This window comes from Struthio camelus, chromosome 5 (genome assembly GCF_040807025.1).
Source record: "Struthio camelus isolate bStrCam1 chromosome 5, bStrCam1.hap1, whole genome shotgun sequence".
Taxonomy (NCBI): Eukaryota; Metazoa; Chordata; class Aves; order Struthioniformes; family Struthionidae; genus Struthio; species Struthio camelus.
In genome coordinates this window covers 19,567,343-19,583,473 of record NC_090946.1, presented here as the reverse complement: position 1 = coordinate 19,583,473, position 16,131 = coordinate 19,567,343, and the positions used below count along the sequence as shown (strand labels likewise).

Genomic DNA, 16,131 nt, shown 5'->3' with positions numbered 1-16,131 from the left:
AGCCTTCCAGTTTAAGATGGATGTGGACAAATTGGAGTGGGCCCAGCGGAGAGCTATTAAGAAGGTCAGGGGTCTAGAGCATGTGCCTTGTGAAGGAGGTTGAGGAGTTGTGCTTGTTCAGACTGGCAAAGAGAAGGCTAACAGTAACCTGCAACTACTTGAAGGGCAGCTACAGAGATGATGCAGCCAAACTCTTCTTGGTAGTGACAGCTGATATCACAAGGGACAACCGACACGAATTGCAGCTCAGGAAATTCAGATTGGACATTATTTCCCCACAAGGGCCATGCAGCCCAGGCACAGGTACCCAGAGAGGTGGTAGACCTTGGAGGTTTTCAAAACTTGTCTAGAAAAGCCATGTCTGATTGATCTAGTGCTGGTGACAGTCCTGCTTTGAAAGCAGGATGTTGGACTAGAGATGTCCAGAGGTCCATTCCCACCAGCAGCCCTATGGTTTTATGATGGACTGCATTAGACTGCTCAGTCACTCAAACCACATGTTTATGGTACAGCTTCAGCTTCCTGAGCTGTCTGAAGGTGCACTACAGTAAGAACAGGAGGCCACGTTCTACCTGTATTTTATTGCCACTCTAACATAACAATATACAGGGGTATGAAAAGCCATGTTCAACTAGAGCTCCCTAAAAAGAAAGAATTCTCCCTCGCTTTCACATCTAGTGCACATCTTTGTGCCAGTTATATGATCAGTGGAGAAGCACAACATGCTGTCCTTCTGCTCCCAAACAGCTGACAGCTAACTAGATTAATTGTAGTCATGCCTTTAATCTTGTTCTGCAGCTGGGGCCTTGGCCTACATCTACAAGAGTATTACATTCACAAGTACACTGATGTTCTGGACCAACTCTTGTTGTCACTTAAGTCAATGAATGTTCTGCGGTCAATTTGTAAGGCAGCAATATTTGATGCTCCCTTTACTGGGCCACATCCCTCCTACCCTAAGTGAAAATACTTTACCCATTGGTGGATGGAAGGAACAAAAGCCATCAGCTGAATCCCCAATTCATCAAGAAATTGAATAAGGATAAGTGTAGTCAGGATTCCTCTATGTAAAGCATGACAGTAATCATACAGAAATACCCCAGAAGGTATTACTTTAAAATCAACTTAGGCATAACATCAACAACTGAGAGTAAATTAGACATTTTCTAAAAACTCATTGGAAAAAGGAACGGACATAGTTTATGCAGTATCACAGCTTACCAGAGATCCTACAAGTAACAGTCCTAGAGAAGCTAAGGATAGCAGGATGTATGATATCACAATGCTCCCAACTCTGGTCAGGTCCTGTGAAATGACAGAATTGACAATCACTCATGAAGTATCTAGCAGCATGGTATAGAATCTGTGTGTGTTTTTGGGTAAACAGTTTGTATTCATTCTTGGAGTTCCCATGTTGATTAGTCATACCATCCTCTTGTCTGTGGAAAAGCCACCACCACCAGCAAAAAATGCCAGGATTCAGAGATGACCAAAATTGAAATAATCTCTGAGCCCCAAGATCTCTAAACATGTGGAAAATGGCTTTCAGTATTTTGGCACCAGCTATCACAGTGAAACTGCTTCCTTCCCTCATACATTTCCAACATTGAGATCGGATCCATGACTCAATTTTGCAGCTTGGATTTGTCACAGTTCGTATAATTTTATCCCTTGGCAAAAGGCTTTGCTGGAAGTTTAGTACTGTTCATTTGTTTAGGGGACCTTACAAAAAATCCAACCACAGAGGAGTTTTCTAAATTTTCTGTGTGTTCTGAGAAGTGTCATAACGTCCATTTCCAACACTGGCAGTGAAATTCACTCCAATGTCCTAACCACATCTAAGTGGTTCAGAGTTCAGCCTATTCTCAGTAATGGGTGCAAAACGTACTTCTAAAGGAATTGAGAGGGCTAGGAATTTTTATCTGCTTCTGACACACATCAGTACGGCCAGGGAGAAATTCAGAGTTATTTGCTCATTTTAATTTCAGTAGATTTCTTCCCCTTAACTGTTCTGAAGTCTCAATTTGTAGTAAATTTGTACTGCAAACAGTGCTATAATAAACAACCCTCAAGGATATGCATGAACATCTAGACAGAGTCATACTCGGGGTGTTCTTGTGGTGCATTCTAGGAATCACTCTCCTCCACACTGAATCCACAGAACACTAAGTCCAAGTCATATAAATCAGGGGTTTTCTGTAAGAAACAATTTTTTAAATGACTGACCTACTGCAAATAAGATTCAAATAATCAGAATGCCTTATTCTCTATGGAGAGCTTTGATTATGCATTACAAATCCAATTGAGAAAGGCCAAAGAAAAAGTACTTCTTTCAAATAAACAAGAGAGCAGGTTATACGTAGCTCAAACACCATTAGGTGAGCACAAAAAGTAACCTCCACTGTACTTCAGCCACAAGAGGCAAAGAGTCAGAGTTCCTATTCATACTGCATAGCCTCTGCTACAAAGATTGTGTACAATGAACCTAAACATTCCAACAGCAAATATATTTGGTGTGATTTTTGAAAGCAGCTGCTTACCATTTAATTAAAGTTCTGTCCACACTAGAGAAAGCTGCAGTGGGTATAATTACCCCAGTACTTTATCAGATGAATCATGCTGGTGTATGTGTCATTCTGTCATGGTGAGAGGCTAAGCATTTTATTGGGGTAGCTTTGTAGATATAGTTGTGTCTGTACACCTGGTATACCTGAAACACTTTCACCAGATACAGATTTGCTCTAAACACTTGCGGGGGGGGGGGGGGGGGGGGGGAGGAGGAGGGCGGTGACAGAATTTGTTATGGTGTGTCTTATGTTTTGCACCCTTTCTGTGGATCCTTCAGTTTTCCTAGAATCTAAGCTTCTATCCATCCAAATAAAGTTCCAGCTCTCTCTTTACTGTGGAGTAAGCCTTAGGAGGCTGATTTCTCATTCCTTTGTTTCATTTGCAATCATTTGCACCTTACTAAAACTCCACTATGCTGATTCAATAGCACGGCCAAAAATTTGGCCCATTTTTTGGGGGGAATAAATATAAATATTTTCAGAAAGCATTTTCTACCCTTTCAGAATACACACACAGTGCAGCAGTCACTATATTAAGTACATACGTATTACATATTTAATTTGAAGAGATATTTGAAGCATCACCCAAGGCTATGAACATCAATCATTCAATCAGAGAGAGGAATACAGAAATTTACCTCCCCTTGATCTGACAAAAATTGTCCAAATGGTGCAAGCACGTAAGACAACAGGTCAAAGGCATTCTGAGCTGCTGGGACGGTCCCATAAGTGCTGTACCACAGCATCATGCAGAGAAGCTGTGCAATCAATCAGAAAATACATAATGAGCATTCCTCATTAAACAAACATCCATTTTCATTTCAAGACTGCATAATTAACTAGTTTAGTTCTCATTGATTTTACGTTGATTATCGTTTTTGCTTTAAGTAGTCAGGTATTTCCTGTGCTGTAGCTTAACAAGAATAAAACGACTGAGGACTAAATGCTCAGCTAGCATTAACTGGATGTGTGTCATTGAGTTCAGCAAAGTTACTGATTTACATTAGCAAAAGGAATGCCCGAGAGATTCTGCACATCAAAGGAGCAACAGAGATCCCTTTGACTTCTGAGCTTTTAGCATTACTGCTTTTAAATCAAAATTGGTATTAGATAAACTTGGTATGTTTTTAAAAGGCCTCTCACAAATGACCACGTCCACACCGATATTCCTATAAAGATGTATACACATACACAAACATACACTTGTTGAAACATTTCATTTGAACCACTTCAGGTTGCTGCACACACCACTGCTGACAAAAAAACCAAAAAAAGCAAGGGTGTTAAAAGTTAGCACCCTCGCAGAGAGAAACACCCCCATCCTATACCCTGAAGGGCAACCCTGAGGGGTCCCCCTCCCAGTCCACTTTTTAACCAGATGGATGCTATTCCTGTACATATCAGTGGCACAAGACGGTTTTGTAGCAAAATGGGTCATTTAGTGAAGGAGGTATTTGTAGAGGGGCAGTGGACTGGGATGGGAGTCTAGGATGTCCAAAGGCAGGGGCCATTTGTAAAGCAGGGCTCGGGGAAGGTGGCTGCAGGAATGAGAGAGGACTGCAGCTACGCTCATTGCTATGCCCACATTGAACGAGGAAGAAAGCTTCCATGCCAAAATAGATTTAAAGAAGGGGTCCCAGCATTTCAAAGTGATGACAAGCTGCCTTACCAACATCTGCGAGAGGACAAACAGATACATGCTGTCTCCAGGCATTAATCCATTCCACTGGGCAGCCCAACCAAGCGGTGCTGTTTTCTGGGAGGTTTTCGCAGACTGCTTCTTCCTGCTCAGCTGTCCTTGTTGTCCTTCAGCTTCATCGACTGACTCCATCACAGCTGGATTGGAAAGACCTTCACATGCAAATGACATGTGCAGGGAATGAATAGCACGTAACCCTGCAGCCACAGTGGAGGCTGCAAAAGCTATTGTTTTCCTAAAGACATTAGTTACCTCTCAGTTCTGCATCAGTAAGTGCGGCTCAGGATTGTGAGCGTCACACTCTATTAGTGCAGCTGTATTCACCTGCCTTCGTCAGAAAAAAGTGAGTGTGGGCGGATAAATTATTTTCCCTTTCTTTCCGGAGGTGCAGAATCTGGGCTTTGTTGTTAATAAATTCTCATTTATATTGCTGCACCTTTTTGTTTTTACTGTTTTAAAAGAACCATCTGTGCTATTTGCTAGCTCCACACTTCCCAGCTGCATGATGGCAGAAAACCTGTTTTGTCTCTCTCTTCCTCAGTTTCTCTTTTTTCTCTTTCTTGTCTGCTTTTTGCCTAATTTGAGTAGAAATTTCTAGGGTAGAGATTGTCCCATGCTATGGGTCTGGACAGTGCTGAAGGGCTCTGGATTTTGTCAGGGTGTCCCAGGACGCTAATAAAATAGACTTTATTTCTAGTAACTTCTTGGATGAATTTTTACTCAATAACTACTTAATAATGTTGGAATGCTATTCCATTCAATGGAAATATGCAGTGGAGTGCTAGCCCCCCAGTAATAATATTTTGAATGTAGTCTGTGTAGAAGTAAATGAATTTACAAGCTGGAGGCAGTGACAGATCTGACCCATTCAGTGCAATCACTACTGATTTACATCTTTCCACATGAGGAAAACCCCAAGGCTGCCACGTGTACAAGACTGTAGCCTTAAGCCTAAGCCAGTCATGTGTGCCCAAGGTAAAGGTCACATTGCTGGCCCTTCTGTCGTTTGCTGAAGTTGGATTTCTACAGAACGCTCCTCTTTATCAGGCATTTCTCTAAACGTCCCAGAACAGTAACTTTAGGTCAGACGAGCATCCGTGAACTAGTGACAGCTCTAATTAACTGAACAAAATGTGGGATTCATTTACCAGCTGAGAGTCTGGCCACTGATATAATAAGTAAGGGTCGATGGGACTATCCCATTCTGATTTTCAAAACATAAAAATGCAAGGATAGATAGGAACATGAGCTGCTTATTCCCACTCTGTAATTGTTCTTCTCCCTCTCGTCACTGAAAGGGATCTTAGGACATCCCTGCATGAGAGAACAAGGCATATGAGAAATGCTGATGGCTTCCCCCAAGGTTCACCATTCCCACGGCTCCCTAATGACGTAAGGGTCATCATTGTGTACTGACTGTGCAGCATCTCCCAGAGACGACCCAAGAAAGAACAGTTGCAAGATACTACCAGGTACTTCCATAACAGCTCAGGTTACCGGTTTCTCATTTCAAAAGATCTCCAGTCAGTTTGTGATGGAGAATGACCTCAGTAGACCTGAGTGCAGGAATGCCATAAAAACTATGGACCTCAGTAGGGTATGCTGGATACAACTGGTTAGGCAACTGATTTTCACTGCCTTTAGGCAGATATTTCTCAAGAAGCACTGGTAACGTGCATACAGACAGACATACACCCTGCAAGTATGCATGTATATACCATAGATAATACTGAAGGTAACTGACAGACTGTATTTGCCATTTGCTGACTGAATACATTAATTTGCATAAACACTATCAGGATTTCAGATTAAATAAAGGATAATAAAACATACAAAAACATGGAATTAAAAAGGTGAAATCAGAAATATCAACAATTCCAGCCTGTATTTCTCACAGTGTTAAAATTCTCATTACTTTCATCTATGCATCCTTAGTGCTGGAAGACAACAGCTTAAAAACGATATTTGCAACTGAAAAGCAGACAATTTCTGGAATACAGGTGGAAAGCTCATGGGAGTTCTATCTCTTTGTTCCCCTGGCTCCAGCTGGTAATTTACAGTCCATGACAAAACCCCCAAGAAACACACAGAGCTCAGGTGCAGTCCTTTGCATCCAGGGAACAATTTTGAACAGTAGTCTACAGACTACAAGCTCAACATCTGACTTCTGATACCATGCTAAGCTGACTCAGAAGTTCTCCAAGAGAATTACACAGCAGCCACATTTATAGCGAAGGCTACCTAAATATTAATGACATCAACCTTTGCTTTCCTTTCCTATGATGTGCTAAAACTTAACAGCTAAATTTGAATCTTTCCAAGCTTGCAAACCACTTCATGTCTTATTCTAAGAATTGGTTTGGATAAGAAGAGGAGGAAAATCTTTGTTAGTATCTGGCAGATTTTTTCTGCTGTTATTGGGGGAGGTGTTTATGTTCTGTGTTTTGGAGCAGGAATCTGAAATTTAGCAGAAAATCTTGAAATCAGAAGTGATTTTTGCCATCCATGCAAAAAGACATTTGCAAGTGGCTGAGATATAAAACTTTGAAAATATCTATTTGCATATAATATATTACGGCTTGTTCTTACAGTTTCTAACCTTCCTTTTCCACCAAGAACGTGATAAGTCCGACTTTTCCTTTACCTACATTAAACAACGCATCCATGTCCCTGAGAACGGTTGGCAAACATATTTACTGCTTCCAAATCCTAGTGACCTCCTTTGTGGGATACACCTCCACAGAATTTAAGACACAACGCATGCCAAGCAGAATTAAAATATCTTTAAGGAGGTGACCAGAGTAGGTGTTGGGGAATGCAGATTTTAAGTTCAGCTTTTAACTACTGTTTATAACACAAGATATTTCTTATTTCAGAAGCCCTCTTTTTTAAACTGACCAAAAGCTCATTTACTTGCCTTATATAGCAGGTAAGCATAATTTCTCCATTTTACTTCTATAACAGCCCGAGATTTTACAAGGTCACTTCTATTAAAGTTGGGAGAACACAAAAAAACCCCCTAATCTCTAATACAATGACATTAAGACCACTTAATCACATTGCCTTCCGGAGCAAAGTCATCAAAGTTAGGGGACTGCTCTGTGTCTGTAACCATGGGGATCTATACCTCTCCAGAGCCAAGAAGCCCAGTTCCCAGTATTCCCAGTGTTGTCTAGGAAGAGCTGTATAAGCTACAATTGTAGGAGTCACGCTTCCCTTATGACTGCCCTACATGAAGGGCAATAGACTACTACTATCAATTATTTTTACTGTTTAAGGGAGAGATCTGTTCTATGCACCGAAGAGTCCAGGATTCCAATGACTTGGCTCAATCAACATGGTTCAGCTGCTGTCAATAGATTTTTTTCACTAGTAACAGTAAAATAAAACAGGTCAAGAACTCAAACACTAGGGAACTGTCACAATTCATACCTATAAACAAACAGATTAAGATTCAGCTTTTGGGTACATGAAGAAAATGCTTTGGATTAATTAAAGTCCACTCAAAACCTTACTATCCCAAATAAACCACCAAACATTAGATTTTAACAAACATAAGGGTGCCCACCTAGGGTTTTGTATTGATTTAATTATCCCAGCTTTAAACAATACTTCAATTACCATTTACACTCCATATTGCATTCCTATGTTTCTCTATTATTTGTCCTAAAAGGCCCTGCCAGAAAATTTGTTCTCTTATGTCAAGGTCAGTGGGCAGGTCTTGAGACAGCTCAGACGGATGTCTGCCTCCAGGAGGAGTGAATTGTGCCTCACTTCGGGGAGTGATTTGACTGCACAGAAATCTAACATCCTCACCTTATGCTCCTGAATTCCTGCCTCACGAAGATCGGTATTGACGTTCCACAAGTACTTCTCCTTTGCCATGGGCCTACACTTGCTAGAAAAATCCTTTGGCAGAAGGATTAAAAGGTCTCTGACATCTGTAGCAGCCATAGGGCTTGTTAAAGCAACCTAGAATTTCCAAACAGCACCATAAGCTCAACCATCATCCTTGCAGTTCTAGGAAAATGAGCCCTCTGGATCAAACCAGTGCTCTATCCATCCTACATTCTTTCTCTGAACATGTTCACCAGTACAAGCTGCCTGTAACTCCATCTCTTTCTTCTTCTGACTCTGAGTGCGAGTACATAAAGGGCAGAAGAATAAACCAAGACGATATGTACACTATTTGAAAAATATGTACTTAGAATACTAGACTTAACTGAAATGCTAAAGAACACTATCGTACCGATGAGTAAAACAACAATGCCTTACAGCAAATGATCTAACTGAATGCTACTATGGGCAAGGCTCCCCAAAAGCTCCCCAAAGTCAATTGATTCATCCTTAGAACCTTCAGAGAAAAAAAAATAAAAATCACGCTCTCAGGACCATGTATCCTGGCTGTGTTCCTTGACGAAGTCAGCACTTGGCAAGAAACTTTTGTTCTCTGCTGTGCATAGGTGCTGAATTTAACAATGTGTTTGTGGGATGAAAAGACTTTTTCCTTACCAAAAGGATTTTCACAACGGTAAAACAAAATGTAACCTAGCAATGAAAAGATAGTACTCACATATTATTGAAGTTTTACTCACCTCGATTACACTGTGCCTGTGGGAATTTTATATCTGGGAGATTGGGCTGTAGTGGCTTTTTCACTGGAAAATCCAAATATTTTTTAATGGGGGCTTCTGGGGTAGTGATAACTCTTAGGGTGTCTAGCACTTATGCAATATAAATGCTTTATTAAAACAGCATTTCTCAAGAGACGTTAAGAAAGCACAAACACCATGCCTGGTGTGCGGGAAGGAAGTGGAGCATTGACTTCTTATTTTCCTTCAGGCTTTTCCCACAGGGAAAAAAATCTTGTTTCCTTTTCTCTGCTTTGGAAAGCCCAAGAAGCTGCAAGATAGCTGCAGGAAAATCAGGAAGATCACGCACTTCCTGCGGGCGCTCTCGTCATGGCAGTACTGACCTGTGGTAACTTGGCGGAGTGCAGGAGGCCTAGCCAGGGCCACGAGCTCTGTGGAACTACCTGCCAGACACACAGGGTAGGAAGGAGAAACGGGCCTTGACTGTTCTGCCAACTCAAGCTGCAGCAGTCAAACTCAGCTGCTTTGTCCCATATGTGTTTCATGTGTGAGGAGGACCCATATTCCACTGAACCTGCCTATGTTTTCATGATGGCTGTGCCTGGCAAGAATTTTACTCTGAAGGAACGGCCCAGAAGGAGGAAGCACTGCAAAGTATGAACATGTCCAGCAAGATTACCAACACTTTACCCTAGAGACCTAGATCCATATATGACCTCTGCATCTTCAGGTATCAAAATGCTGCTGCCTATTGAAAACATTGTGTCGGATTTCAATCTGTCTGCTAGGGAGACCTGCCATTGATTAGAGAACAATAAATGAATGTATATGACTGATATGGGTCTGCCAAACAATTGCTTATTTTTACACGCACCTAAATTGCACATGCAGGACATAGCCCTGGCATTGTACTTTGCATATCTGCAGACCATAAGAGACAATGATTGCAGGGGAAGTCTTAATGCCAGCAAGGCACATGCAAGCTGAATGAGTGCAAAAGAACCAGAGGTAACTTGTGCTGGAAGGTAAAAAGGCAGCTCATTTACTGGAAGAACGGAGCATTAGGAGAAAGGTAGTGGCTAAGAAGCCATTCTCTATCCTACTTGCAACATGCTGCAGCAAGAAAAGGACGGAAACAGAATAAATAGCTTTTGGACTAATTCAATCGTTTTTGCGCTGTGGTGAGTACTGGGAGGAAGCGGGCATGAGGAAGGAGAGATGTCATACCTACATGACAAACAGAACTTGGGTACTTACATTCCTCTTTCCACAGAAAACTGATCGGTGGGCCACTATCCTACAACTCAAACTTTCACTGATCTTCTTTATAACCTGCCAATTTCAGATACTAAGCAGTTAAACATAACGGCAGAAGATATGTCATTGCTGTTTACAGATGGATACAATTCACGATCCAGAAAGTGCTATTTCTTGATGTTTTCTGCATTCCTAACTCACCTAACATATTACGTTAAAACTTACATTCAAGATATAATGAGCTGTGTTGAAAACAGTGGGAGTGCTATTTCCCACACTTGCAGTTATGCAAAAAATGTACCTCTTTCTCTCTGACTTTTTGTACCTTCCCAGGCATGATACAGCACCAACTACTACTACTTTGCTTGAACCCAGATCTGTTCTGTTTAAAAGAGCCTGATACATGTATCTTTTCCAAATAAGGAGATAAACAGTGCCTGGGAGGAGAGCATCTAGTCCCTAAAAGCATCATAATTAAAAGTTGCAAAGAAAATCCCAGTGCCCCTTACTGCTACATACCTGACTGGAGATAGAAGGGATTTATAACAATCGAAATCACCTCAACATTTTCAATTACAACCCGGAACAAGTCCAAATCCTAGCTGCCAAAAACTTGTGGTTGGTAGATCTTGCATTTGTAATGTGAAATCACATAGAGAGCTACCTCAGAAGACACCAAACAGCTTAATTCAAGCACGAGCAAGAGCTTGGACAGATCCACATATCCCGCTAAGTTCATCACTAAACACTGCAAGGCACCAAGGCAATTCTAAAATGAGTTTGATTTCTAACTGGAAACTAGTTAGATTCATCCAGTGAGGATAAACTGCAGACCTAATAAGTTCTTTGAAGCCTAAGATGTGTAATGGAACTTAGAGGAGCTTATAAGAGAAATAAATCTGACAATGCTAATCCAATTAAAAGGTTCGAGCAACTGACTACCACTTCTGACACATTGCAGAGGAACAGAAAAGTCTTCACAAAGGCCCCAGTCTATTTATACTGGGGACTTGGTTGTCAGTTCCCTCTATTACTTGTTCTGAGATTCAACTTGTGATTACTAATACTTTCAGTCTGCACTAACTGTATCTACCGTAAGAATTAGCAGGGATAAGCTGCAGGCATTCATATTTGCGTGGGGAACAACTGACACATTCAGGTATTCCATTTGGGAAAGCTGGACATTTCTGCTAAAACGATCGCACTGAAAGTAACCAAAACCATTGGTATTTAATTCACTCCCTTTTGACTCCTGGGTTGATATTTCCATCAAGAGTAATGCAGCTACTCGAGCTCTTAGTGAAACTGTGTCAGGCTCTCTGGAGATTCAAGATGACACCACCCGTATAGTTCTTTCTGCTTGTTTTCTACACCAGCCAAAAGGGAAGGAAAGAGTTCACCCGCTCTTTGAGAAGATCCAACTCTGGAACACAGGTCTGTGGAAAACTCTGTGGCAATGCTTTATACTACAGCTTTGAAACAATAAGCTTCAGGTAAGTGCATCCACAGATGCAAAGTCCCTACCTCCAACTGCTCATCCTATTGACAGAGAAAAATCTACTGCAAGTCCTCCCTTCTGAAGGAGAAGCACAGAAACTGGTAACAAAAAAGTGCAAACTGTCTGCACCATTACAAAAATGCTTACTTAGACACTACAGTACCCCTCCTTAATATTAAAGGGAGAGGAGAAAAAAAAAGTTAATTTACCCCAGTGTGATAGACCCAGAAACACCAGCAATTGTCCTTCGCAGTTACTTGTCTGGGAGTAGTTAGCATGCTTAAAATCAGTAGCCTTTATGCTGGGAAAAGCAAGGGTTCTCTGCAGAGTTCTTGAAACAACAGTGCAGGGAAGGAGACGGGTGTCATCTACTAGCCAGGAAAAGCACTGAAGTTTCAGATCTACTTTTAAGCTCAGGTGGTGCAGTTTGGCTGCTGCTTGAGCCAAACTCTAATTACCAAAAAGGAAAGACACATTAAGAGAAAAGAAAGCAAGGAATAAAGTCATGCAGAAAATCTGTGATCAAGCCAGGCACTGAACTGAGGTCTATGGATTTCTAGTCTAATGTCTCTTCGCTTTCACTGGCAGAATTTTTAACAAACTTAGAAGGGAGAGTTTGCAGAAGGAGACACATCTTTTAGCCTTCTTCTTTACTTGAAATAAGTTCTGCTGAAAAGAATATAGAGTGCATTCTCCCTGCTCGTGGGCAGCACATCTCCATCCATAAATGGCCTATTCTTGCCTCTGAGGGAACAGGAGCCTTCTGCCCGAGCGTGTGAGGAGAATAGCTGCCTTGCTACTCAGCCGCTCCCTGCTGAACTGCTGAGTCACACATTTTCTCTGCATTCATTTTCACACTGCTCCCACTCAGTCCACCTGCCACTTCATCTGGGATAGGTGGGAGGAGAGAAAAAGAGGTGAAGTCAGAAAAAATGTTCGTGTTCACCCATGCCCGTTATTATAACACTGCAGGGCCACATACAAGAATAAGCCTGCAAGCTGCTAGAGAAGGATGGAAAGTAAAAATATCAGATTGCAAGACAAACTGCTTCCCCCTCCTCTCGTTCTACAGGAGGAAGACTGGCCAGCTAAGGAGTTGCAAATCTGATCCGATTCCCAACCAGTCTTTGATGCTATGAGTTTGCCGATCTGCTCTATAAACTTCAGGCTTCAGACAAAGCCTTAAGGTTTTCCCTCTTTTCTCTGGTTTAGATGAGCTTTCCAGATGCTGTGATATTTCAACACTCCAACAGGCACTGTGTAGTAACTGACTGGCTGCCACAGGAAACTGGCCCAATGACAAGTGCCAGTACCACCTGGATAGACCCTTGATTCTTAAGGCCGTGGTACAGCACAGTTCCTGCAATGAAAGATGTCCACCAGTCTCAATTCTTCTTTCGGACAGAAGAATATGGGGAAGGTGAAGAGAATCTTAGTCACTTTCTTGCAGCTTCCATGAAAACAAGCAAAACAGGAACCAGTGTTTCCTATTATCTATCTGTTAAATTGTAATGCAAAAAATGGACCCATATCCCACTATCAGTGGTGGGATACATGTTCATCATGATTATTTATGCCACAGGTGCCTGTTAGGATAGGCTGTACAGACACGGGCATGTAGTGAGACAAGAACAAAAGATTAGGAGGTTTTATCTAAAACCTTAATTTAATAAAGACTCAAATTCTACTAGAAGCATGTAACAGGTTATATAAGGTTTACAGGTCCTTTTTTTCAGCAGGCTAACACCTTGAAGTCTCTCTTGCTTCTTTGGCCATTCCTCTTTCATTCACTCAGAAGTTTGAGCTGGCAGAACAAAGCTGGAAATGGGAGCACTCACCAGCAAAGTTCTGGGTCATGTTTTGGTTTCTTTTCATTCAAGAGTTTTTAGACACACCAAGTTGAAAAGAAACATACATTTCACTAAAGTTTCAAGGTAAAATGTTTTTCTTCAGTTAGGTTTCTGGAAGGTACCACTTATCAGTCATGAAAAAGAAAATATCCAGAAGCTTCCTACTTTATTAAATCAATGTTCTGAAAAGGCACTTGTGAAACTGACTTTCAGACTGAACCAGGACGGCCATGATGAACTTTCAGAGTAATTCTTAACTTATTGCTACTGCTTGCATTCAGTAGAAAAAATGGGGGTTTGGTAAGAACTAGATAAGGTTTTTGTGTTATTAAGCACAATTCAAAAAGAGAATTTGCTTTTTTTTCCCCTGTGGACAGTGCAGTCTGCTCACCTGAAAATGTGTTTGTGCTACAGGCCTGAAGTGCAGAGACAAAACAATCGTAGTCCTGTTGCCCAGAAGACAATTCATGACAAAATATGATTATCTAGAGAAGAAGAGAAAAATGAGAAAGTGAAAAACAAAACTCAAAACCTTCTCAAAGTTCCCTGCCTCCAAGTGATCGATAAGAATTGGGAAAGCACAGTTTTACATGACAGGACCGAAGGGGGAAGGATGCAGTCTCCACCACAAACTGTTTGATTGAAGGGTGAGAGCAGAAGACTTCCTTTGGGCTGCTACCAAACTCTTCCTTCCTGGGAGGACCCAGATGCTCAGTACTCCTCCCAGACCTAGAGTCCTACGCAGTACTTTTGGTTATACCCAGCCCAGCTAGTAAGAAAAAGTAACTTATTTGATCATCTCACCAGACCTCTAGCCTGTAAAAATCCATATGCAACATGAGAGCTGCATGGGCAAAAACAGTTCACAATAGGCTTTGCTGACACCACTCTAGATCAGGTGTAAGCCCTGCTTACATGGGAATAAAAGGAAAATCAAACACTCAGGCTCTTTGCTCCAGAAAGACAGGTCTCCCACTTCAGCAAAAGAAGAACTGCTAGGAGCCATCAGCAGCAATAAGAGATTGTCATATAAAGCAACCTTATGGAAAGTATACGACAGTTACTGTACCATCTGCTCAGGTCTGATTCTCCTCCAATACTGGCTATAAACTTCTATGCCTCTACTGATAATGAGGGAGTTATTCTTAATTTCCAGTTCAAGAACAGACTTATGCCCTTGTGCACATATAAATTGTACTCCCACTATTAAATAAACAAGAGGTGTATTCTTAATGGCTCTATCAAGGCTTGCAGGTTTTAAAAATAAGACATGTTGTTAAGCACTGTCCTTTTTTCTTTTCTCCTGAGAAACATGTCAAGTTATAGCGTATGCTATTTCTCATGGCAGCTAGGGACCCTAGAGCAGGATCTTTGCTTCAAAACAATTAAAATATTAAATATGGTGTCAAAGTACAGCTCTTAAAAGTTGAACGCAGACCCTTGGTGGGCAGAGGCAGTGAATATTAACTTCCATCACACCCACACATAATTAGCATTTGCCATCCTTCAATCAGGGCTCTATTCAAAGATTCTTTTGTTTTTGTACAAGGCTCTTCCCTCTTTTCCTGCTAAGCCCTTTACAGAAGGTCATTCTGATTACTGCCTAACAATTAACTGCAGTCCCCTCCTTTTTTTTTTTTTTTTTTTAAGAACACATTTCTTTGTTATGTTTTTTTTTGTGTTTTTTTTTCCTCCAGTGAAAGTTTTCAAGTGCCTGGAGATAAATTTGGGGGTGGCTTTAGCTTTTGTAAACAGACAGTAAGTTGACTTTCAGCTGAGTTGGTTGTCCCACACCATTCCCAGCTTTCAAACTCCCTTTAATACTGAAAATGGAAACCCACAAAGCAGCTCTGTAATTCCATAGCTAAAATAAAGAGCTACGGCTTTGACTGCTCATGAATCAGCCTTGCACAGACAAAACAGCTACGGAAAACTGCCAACCACGCAACAGAGATGCAGATTTACATACGTAGGGTTGAATTCTCTTTTTGAAACAGGATGACCAACTCTCCCCTCCCAAATCATCATTTTTGTGCTTTTAAACTTCAACTAGAAGATATGCTTAAAAGTGCCTGCTGCATAAACAAAAACCAGCAGCAATAATTTAAAATCAAACAGCTTCTGTGATACAAGGGTCAATTAGAAAATTAAAAGAAATACGTGCATTTTGGTTTCATGCATTTTTGAAAATATGCTGTATTCATAATACTGTTTTTTGTACTAATGTTAGCACACTTGTACTGCTTGATAAAATGCAAATTTCTTCCCATAAATGAACTTCTGCAGCTCTGACAGCAAACCCATTGTGTGTGTTTCTAATTTTTCTTGAATGACTTAGTAGCCTGGTGTCCTATAAGTTTTAAATCTGCTTTTCACTCTTTTCTCAAAAGAGTGTTTGCAGCACTTTGAAGCAGATGGGCGATATGCTGGCCTCCTGCCAGTTTCAAACGTGAACTTTCTGATGTCATTCATCTGACTGGAGCCTGCTTTTCTAAGTGACTAAAATCTTATTCCTTGCAGCCTTCAGCAAAGGCATTAGGTAAGCCACTATCACATTCAACCGTTACTCCAAAGAAATTTTTTCCTGAGCAAAGTAAATCATATTAAGGTCAGTCTCAACAATCATCTTCAGCCACAAACCTGATAAATACCTCAAGGTTATTATCCC

General features: G+C 41.1%; 1 protein-coding gene across 19 annotated transcripts in view; it reads right to left on the bottom strand.

Annotated features, from left to right (window-relative positions):
- Positions 1-16,131, bottom strand: part of PTPN5 (protein tyrosine phosphatase non-receptor type 5) — a 90,418-nt gene that overhangs the window by 33,246 nt on the left and 41,041 nt on the right. For 10 of the 19 annotated variants that reach the window (XM_068944873.1, XM_068944863.1, XM_068944860.1 and 7 more), the window contains 3 exons: positions 4,237-4,418; positions 3,206-3,325; positions 1,222-1,305 (listed from right to left, as the gene is read on the bottom strand). In XM_068944873.1, coding sequence (XP_068800974.1) covers positions 1,222-1,305; positions 3,206-3,325; positions 4,237-4,398 — 366 coding nt within the window. In that variant the 5' untranslated portion in view covers positions 4,399-4,418. Of the gene's footprint in view, positions 1-1,221; positions 1,306-3,205; positions 3,326-4,236; positions 4,419-13,854; positions 13,949-16,131 lie in introns of all 19 variants that reach the window. The other 9 variants (XM_068944870.1, XM_068944858.1, XM_068944865.1 and 6 more) reach the window with 1 other exon arrangement.